General features: G+C 42.6%; 1 protein-coding gene across 1 annotated transcript in view; it reads right to left on the reverse strand.

The window, feature by feature from the left end:
* tmprss4a (transmembrane serine protease 4a) overlaps positions 1-7,743 on the reverse strand; it is a 56,999-nt gene extending 49,256 nt beyond the window's left edge. The window contains exon 1 of the mRNA XM_061878579.1: positions 7,367-7,743. Coding sequence (XP_061734563.1) covers positions 7,367-7,372 — 6 coding nt within the window. The 5' untranslated portion in view covers positions 7,373-7,743. The remainder of the gene's footprint in view (positions 1-7,366) is intronic.
* Between the last annotated feature and the right edge of the window lie 1,103 nt (positions 7,744-8,846).

Here is an 8,846-nt window from a genome sequence, read left to right on the forward strand (position 1 = left end):
TGAAACCGGTGCCGATAATTTCCGATATCACATTTTTAAGCATTTATCGGCCGATAATATCGGCAGTCCGATATTATCGGACATCTCTAATGAAGAGTACTGTTTGTTACTGGTAACCATGCCTCAGAGACTGCAAGCTGTTAGAAAAGTCAGAGGTGGTGCAACAAAGTACGAGTGCTGTGTTTTTTAGTTTGTTTTGATGATTCCATAATGTGGTCCTCACATTTGAGGGATTTCATATTTTTCGCACCCTGCTTGATGATGAAATAAAGCTGTTATTGATTCCCATAGTTTATTTTCTTGAGTTCTTGTAGTGTTTCTTAAAGCCAAAATTATTGACATGACTATAGTCAATTATGTTTTTTTTAAACATAATTAAACACCTGAATGGACAACCGCCAAAACTGGTGATTCCAAATTGTATTTAATTTTTTTCAACCAGGGGTTGTATGATTCATTTCATTTTAACACTATCTAGTTCATCTTTAATGAGCTGCAAGCGCAACTGAGTCGAGGTAGAGGTCACCCTCCCAGATAAAAGCATTGACACTGGAAGCTTTTTGTTCAAGACCGGTCTTCACCTTTTGTTCTTTTCAGCTTGTGCGCCTCCTCGATGAACCAAATAGCAAAAGGGCCTTTTTGATTAAACTGAATATGAGATCTGGGATGAACTTCAATAAGGACCATGAATTGATTATCGTGGACCCCGACTTAAAAGCCTACTGAAATGAGATTTTCTTATTTAAACGGGGATAGCAGGTCCATTCTATGTGTCATACTTGATCATTTTGCGATATTGCCATATTTTTGCTGAAAGGATTTAGTAGAGAACATCAACGATAAAGTTCACAACTTTGGTCGCTAATAAAAAAAGCCTAGCCTTTACCGGAAGTAGCAGACGATGTGCGCGTGACGTCACGGGTTGTAGGACCCCTCACATTGTTTATAATCATAGCCTCAAGCAGCAAGAGCGATTCGGAACCGAGAAAGAGACGATTTCCCCATTAATTTGAGCGAGGATGAAAGATTTCTGGATGAGGAAAGTTAGAGTGAAGCACAAAAAAAAAGAAAAAGTGACGGCAGTGTGAGCGTTTCAGATGTAATTAGACACATTTACTGGGATAATTCTGGAAAATCCCTTATCTGCTTATTGTGTTAATATTATTTTAGTGAGATTCTAAAGTCATACCTGAAAATCAGATGGCTGCGGTGAACGCCAGTGTCTCTGAAAGAAGCCGAGGAGCCAAGATCACAGCTGCCTTTTTGACAGCTGCTGCAGGAGGACTCATAATCCACTGATGTCTCCGGTAAGAACCGACTTAATATCACAATTTTCTCATCCAAAAACTTGCTGGTTGACGTAGAGAAACATGTTCGCTTGACCGCTCTGTGTTAAAGCTTCACAACAAACAAAGAAACACCGGCTGTGTTTGTGTTGCTAAAGGCAGCTGCAATACACCGCTTCCCATTTACATCTTTCTTCTTTGACGTCTCCATTATTAATTGAACAAATTGCTAAAGATTCAACAACACAGATGTTCAAATTACTGTGTAATTATGCCATGAAAAGAGACGAGTTTTAGCCGTAAGTGGTGCTGGGCTAATATGTCCGCTACAACCCGAGACGTCACAAACATCATTCCGCGACGTTTTCAACAAGAAACTCCGCGGGAAATTTAAAATTGCAATTTAGTAAACTAAAGCGGCCGTATTGGCATGTGTTGCAATGTTAATATTTCATCATTGATATATAAACTATCCGACTGCGTGGTCGCTAGTAGTGGCTTTCAGTAGGCCTTTAAACAAATTGAAAAACGTATTGGGGTGTTACCATTTAGTGGTCAATAGTACAGGAAATAGTACTGTACTGTGCAATCTACTAATAACATTTTCAATCAGGGAGCAGAGTTCTAGATCAGGCTCATTTTGAATAGTAGCGGTTACCTTGTTGTATTGAGGTGGTGCTCATATGCATTCTTAAAGGGGTTGCAACCATTGTCGATTCGTAAAATTGTAATGATTAGACCGCCAGGAATGTTCATGTTTGCACTTCTATTCTTTCAGATAAATATTTTCTTAGTATTCATTTTTATTATAATTTTTTTTTGCACTGAATGTTATGCTTCCAGTAAAGCTGTTGATTTGGATTTTTTTCCACTGTGGTTTTATAAGTTGTGTGATAGGGTTGTGTGAGGTAGACCAGTGGTTCATCCATCCATCCATCCATCCATCCATCCATCCATCATCTTCCGCTTATCCGAGGTCGGGTCGCGGGGGCAGCAGCCTAAGCAGGGAAGCCCAGACTTCCCTCTCTCCAGCCACTTCGTCTAGCTCTTCCCGGGGGATCCCGAGGCGTTCCCAGGCCAGTGGTTCTCAACCTTTTTTCAGTGATGTACCCCCTGAACATTTTTTTTAATTCACGTACCCCCTAATCAGAGCAAAGCAATTTTGGTTGAAAAAAAGAGATAAAGAAGTAAAATACAGCACTATGTCATCAGTTTCTGATTTATTAAATTGTATAACAGTGCAAAATATTTAATTTTCCTGAAGGAATCAATAAAGTACTATCTATCTATCTATCTATCTATCTATCTATCTATCTATCTATCTATCTATCTATCTATCTATCTATCTATCTATCTATCTATCTATCTATCTATCTATCTATCTATCTATCTATCCATCTATCCATCCATCCATCCATCCATCCATCCATCCATCCATCCATCCATCCATCCATCCATCCATCCATCCATCCATCCATCCATCCATCCATCCATCCATCCATCCATCCATCCATCCATCCATCCATCCATCCATCCATCCATCCATCCATCCATCCATCTATCCATCCATCCATCCATCCATCCATCTATCCATCTATCTAAAATATTGCTCATTTGTAGTGGTCTTTCTTGAACTATTTGGAAAAAAAAAGATATGAAAATAACTAAAAACTTGTTGAAAAATAAATAAGTGATTCAAATATAAATAAAGATTTCCCCACATAGAAGTAATCATCAACTTAAAGAGCCCTCTTTGGGGATTGTAATAGAGATCCATCTGCATTCATCAACTTCATTCTAAACATTTTTTCACAAAAAAATTAATCTTTAACATCAATATTTATGGAACATGTCCACAAAAAAAAAAAATCCAGCTGTCAACACTGAATATTGTATTGTTGTATTTCTTTTCACTGTTTATGAACTTACATTCATATTACGTTGAAGTATTATTCCATCCATTTTTCTACCGCTTATTCCCTTTTGGGGTCGCGGGGGGCGCTGGCGCCTATCTCAGCTACAATCGGGCGGAAGGCGGGGTACACCCTGGACAAGTCGCCACCTCATCGCAGGGCCAACACAGATAGACAGACAACATTCACACTCACATTCACACAATTTAGTGTTGCCAATCAACCTATCCCCAGGTGCATGTCTTTGGAAGTGGGAGGAAGCCGGAGTACCCGGAGGGAACCCACGCAGTCACGGGGAGAACATGCAAACTCCACACAGAAAGATCCCGAGCCTGGAATTGAACCCAGGACTGCAGGACCTTTGTATTGTGAGGCAGACGCACTAACCCCTCTTCCACCGTGGAGCCCTATTGTCGATTCATAAAATTTTAATTAGACCGCCAGGAGGCCCTGCGATGAGCTGGCGACTTGTCCAGGGTGTACACCACCTTCCCCGCCGATTATAGCTGAGATAGGCACCAGCGCCCCCCGCGACCCCAGAAGGTAACAAGCGGTAGAAAATGGATGGATGGATGGAGACAGCCAGGAATGTTCATTTTTAGACTTCTATTCTTTCAGGTAAATATTTTCTTAGTTTTCATATTTATTATTATTTTTTTTTGCACTGAATGTTATGTTTCCAGTAAAGCTTGCACTTTAGGTCTGTTGATTTGGATTTTTTCCACTGTGGTTGTATAAGTTGTGTAATGAAGACAATATACACAGCATCTGGAGATATTCGCAGTGCTTTACTTTTTTCACATTTTGTTATGTTGCAGCCTTTATTCCAAAATGAAATACATCTCGTTTTAGATTACTGTAACGTATTATTTTCGGGTCTCCCCAGTGATTCCCAGAGCCCAAAAAAAGTCTGCGGGCTTTAGAGCGTTTTCCATTCGGGCTCCAGTACTCGGCATAGCTCGGTTGGTAGAGTGGCCGTGCCAGCAACTTGAGGGTTGCAGGTTCGATTCCCGCTTCCGCCATCCTAGTCACTGCCGTTGTGTCTTTGGGCAAGACACTTTACCCACCTGCTCCCAGTGCCACCCACGCTGGTTTAAATGTAACTTAAATATTGGGTTTCACTATGTTAAAGCGCTTTGAGTCACTAGAGAAAAGCGCTATATAAACAGAATTCACTACACTTCACTACTCTGGAATGCCCTCCCGGTAACAGTTCAAGATGCTACCTCAGTAGAAGCATTTAAAACTCATTTGTATACTCTAGTCTTTAAATAGACCCCCTTTTTAGACCAGTTGATCTGCCGTTTTTCTTTTTCTCCTCTGTGCCCCTCTCCCTTGTGGACTCTCACGGTTATGTTACATCCACTATGGATTGGACTTTCACAATATCATGTTAGACCCGCTTGACATCCATTGCTTTTAGTCCCCACATATGCGGTCCTCTCCAAGGTTTCTCATAGTCATCATTGTCACTGTCACCGACGGACCAATTGGGGTGAGTTTTTCCTTGCCCTTATGTGGGCTCTACCGAGGATGTCGTTGTGGTTTGTGCAGCCCTTTGAGACACTGGTGATTTAGGGCTATACAAATAAACATTGATTGATTGATTCATTATTGTCCTCAAAACTCTGCAAACAATACCCAATTAAGACAATGTGATTCAAATTTATTAACAAATTAAAAAGACATGCGCATAAGTATTCCCAGCTTTTACTCAATACTTTATTGGTGCACATTTGGCAGTAATTACAACCTCAAGTCCTCTTAAGCTCCATCAGGTTGAATGGGAAGCGTTAGTTTTCATCCAGAATGTCTCTGTACCTGGCTGCATTCATATTTCCCTCTAGCCTCTGAAAAACATCCCCACAGCATGATGCTGCCACCACCATGCTGGCCTGGTTTCCTCCTAACATCATGCCTGGCATTCACGCCAGAGTTCATTCTTTGTCTCATTCGACCAAAGACTCTTGTTTCCCATGGTCTGAGAGTCTTTTGGAAATATTTTAACTTTTTCAATTTTTTTTACTAAAAAATGGCTTCTGTCCGGCCACTATACCACACAGGCCTGATTGTTGGATTACTGCAGAGATGGTTGTCCTTCTTGATGGTTCTCCCCTTTCCACAGAGGAATGCTGTAGCTCTGACTGAGGACCATCAGGTTCTTGGTCATCTCCCAGACTAGACTAAGATGAATGCGGCAATATACAGAGACATCCTGGATGAAAACTGATGCTTTGCATCCAATCAGATGGAGTTTGAGAAGTGCTGCGAAGAGGAATGGGCAAAACTGCCCCAAGATAGGTGTGCCGAGTCTTAGAATAATTGTATCTCGGTTATCACAAAACTTTGTGTTACATTGAGTTCAGCTCGCCCGGCGAGAAGACAAACGCTGTCTTTGATCCTACCAAGCAAAAGGCTTGTAAAACTCCACTGTCTAGGATGGGAAGCAACATGAAGGTGTTCTGTTTCTGATGTATTGTAATCCACAGAAAGATTTTGTCTTGACCCGAGAACTACACAGTGGATAGGAAGCAGGGCAGCCTCCGGGGACCTCTTCTTTGAACTGTTTGTAATCAAAGGCGATGGCCGTTTACGACCCCCGTCCCTTAGAAACAGCTGTTGCCATGTAATCCGGGAAAGTCCAAATGAAAGAGGAGGCGTACAATCTTTGGTCATGATCTGTGGTCTGGATTATGTCTTTGTTACTTTTTGGACTCTTTTAGTTCCTGTTTGCGCTCCTTTGTTTTGTTTGGTTACCATGCCGACTTATGATCATTCTGTCGCTTACTGCGAGGTTTGTTCTCCCGGGATGCAAGCGGACTATACCAGACAAGGCTTGCAGGTAAGAAAATATTTATTAACTCAAAAAATCTTGGCAGGGTATGAGGTAAACAAAACATAAACTATGGCGGGGAACAAACACAAAACTGTGGCATGAAACAAACAAACATAAACTATGGCGGGGAACAAACACAAAACTGTGGCATGAAACAAACAAACATAAACTATGGCGGGGAACAAACACAAAACTGTGGCATGAAACAAACAAACATAAACTATGGCGGGGAACAAACACAAAACTGTGGCATGAAACAAACAAACATAAACTATGGCGGGGAACAAACACAAAACTGTGGCATGAAACAAACAAACATAAACTATGGCGGGGAACGAACACAAAACTGTGGCAAGAAATAAACAAGACTTACGTGGACACGGCATGAATCGAGCAACACGAACCGTGGTATCGCATGAAAACAAGCAATGACGCCAGGCCGACTGACTGGCAAAGACAGGCTTAAATAAGGGTCTTGATTAGAAACAGGTGCGCGGTCCGAACACCAGAGGCAGGTGAAAATCATAAGTCGGCATGGTAACCAAACAAAACAAGGGAGCGCAAACAGGGAGTCTAAAAACTAACAAAAAAAGGTAACAAAAACGTGATCCAGACCACAGATCATGACAAAATGAAGTCTTTGTTGCTTAGAATATGTTCCCTTTACTAAAGTGTTACCAAAAACATATAACCTTGTCTTAAATTTGAAATAATAATAATAATAATAATAATTTTCACTAAAGAAGGGTTCGGTGAATGCACATATGAAACTGGTGGGGTTCGGTACCTCCAACAAGGTTAAGAACCACTGCTCTAACCCTAACCAAATAACACTAAATAAAGTTTTTTTTACTTAGAATATGTTCCCCATACTAAAATGTTACCTAAAACCTATAATTCTGGCTGAATTTGAAAAAAAAAAAACATTTTATTTTTCACTAAAGAAGGGTTCGGTGAATGCGCTTATGAAACTGTTGGGGTTCGATGCCTCCAACAAGGTTAAGAACCACTGCCTTAAATGTAATATTGACACTCCTCACTATTAGGCAGTAAAAGAATGTGAAAAACAATACTCCCTACATTTATTTCATTGAGAGATAAAAAGCCACCAGCTCTGCTAAAACATAAAAACAGGCAACTATATTTTAAAGTAACAAAATAGATAAGTACAGAAATTTGGAACCAGTATTTGCAGTTTGCAGCACTGTGTACCGACTGGTTGAGCATATTTAAACATCACCACTATTTGTCTTTTTCAAAGTTCATTCAGTAATTGGATAATTGCTCCAAGACAGTGGATTTTTTGTTGGACAATTCAGCCCTATACTCACCAACATGATGCAGTTATCAGTGAAAGTCAGGACCAGATGACCACTCTCTACAGAACTCTATCCTCCCTCCTTGGAGGTCGGAGCTCCAGAACGTCACAATCCAACGAATATCCCGCGTCTTCCTCCACCAGCTGGTCCCGACTCCTCAAAGCTGACTTGATTTGATGTCTCCTCTTCCTCTCTCGCCGTCTCCCTCCCTCACTCTTTTCTTTCAGCGACGGTGTAACAAAATCCAGCTCCAAGGGTGTCGGACAGGGGCCCTTTTCTGCAACCTCAGGCCTGTAATGAAGCGCGTTCGGTTTCGACGCTGCGCGGATTCCGAAGAGAGACCTGTTTTGGTGTGGCCGAGCCCTGCTTACAAGCAAAACGAAAGTATTCCAGGTAACCTGACACCTGAAGCCGCTTCTCATTGCCTAACCGTGCACCTTTCTCGCTTTGGTCCCGCCCACGCATCCACCCACTTCAAACTTTGCATCCCTCTCTCATGGGCCCAGTGAACAAATTGCAGTCTGTTCCTCTTTATCTTCTTTGCACCTCATCTAGCGATTACATTTCAAATTGTACCCAAACATCAAACCGCACTTTCTTCTTGTTCTGTCCTCACGGGGAACACGATGAGACACGTTTTCACCCTAGAATCTTCATCCTGAACCCAAACTTCAATGTTTAATACAGTCATACCATCACACCCCAAACAACAGTAGTGCTTCAAACCTCATTCCCATATTGTCACAACTTGGCTTGGACATGGATTGTTTCTTCGATGCAGATGAGGATCGGCACGAGCGAGGCGTGGGCGTGTTTTTAGGAGATCCTGCCCCAAGTGGAGGAGTTCAAGTACCTAGGAGTCTTGTTCACGAGTGAGGGAAGAGTGGATCGTGAGGTCGACAGGCGGATCGGTGCGGCGTCTTCAGTAATGCGGACGTTGTACCGATCCGTTGTGGTGAAGAAGGAGCTGAGCCGGAAGGCAAAGCTCTCAATTTACCGGTCCATCTACGTTCCCATCCTCACCTATGGTCATGAGCTTTGGGTTATGACCGAAAGGATAAGATCACGGGTACAAGCGGCCGAAATGAGTTTCCAGGTCTCTCCCTTAGAGATAGGGTGAGAAGCTCTGCCATCCGGGAGGAACTCAAAGTAAAACCGCTGCTCCTCCACATGGAGAGGAGCCAGATGAGGTGGTTCGGGCATCTGGTCAGGATGCCACCCGAACGCCTCCCAAGGGAGGTGTTTAGGGCACGTCCGACCGGTAAGAGGCCACGGGGAAGACCCAGGACACGTTGGGAAGACTATGGCCTGGGAACGCCTCGGGAAGTGCTGGACGAAGTGGCTGGGGAGAGGGAAGTCTGGGCTTCCCTGCTTAGGCTGTTGCCCCCGTGAGCTGACCTCGTATAAGCGGAAGAAGTGGGATGGAAAAAAATCGTGCAATGCCAGATTTGACAGGGAATGCGCACATTTAGAAGTTAATCCATCCAGAGCA

Source organism: Nerophis ophidion, linkage group LG18 (assembly GCF_033978795.1).
Source record: "Nerophis ophidion isolate RoL-2023_Sa linkage group LG18, RoL_Noph_v1.0, whole genome shotgun sequence".
Classification (NCBI taxonomy): Eukaryota; Metazoa; Chordata; class Actinopteri; order Syngnathiformes; family Syngnathidae; genus Nerophis; species Nerophis ophidion.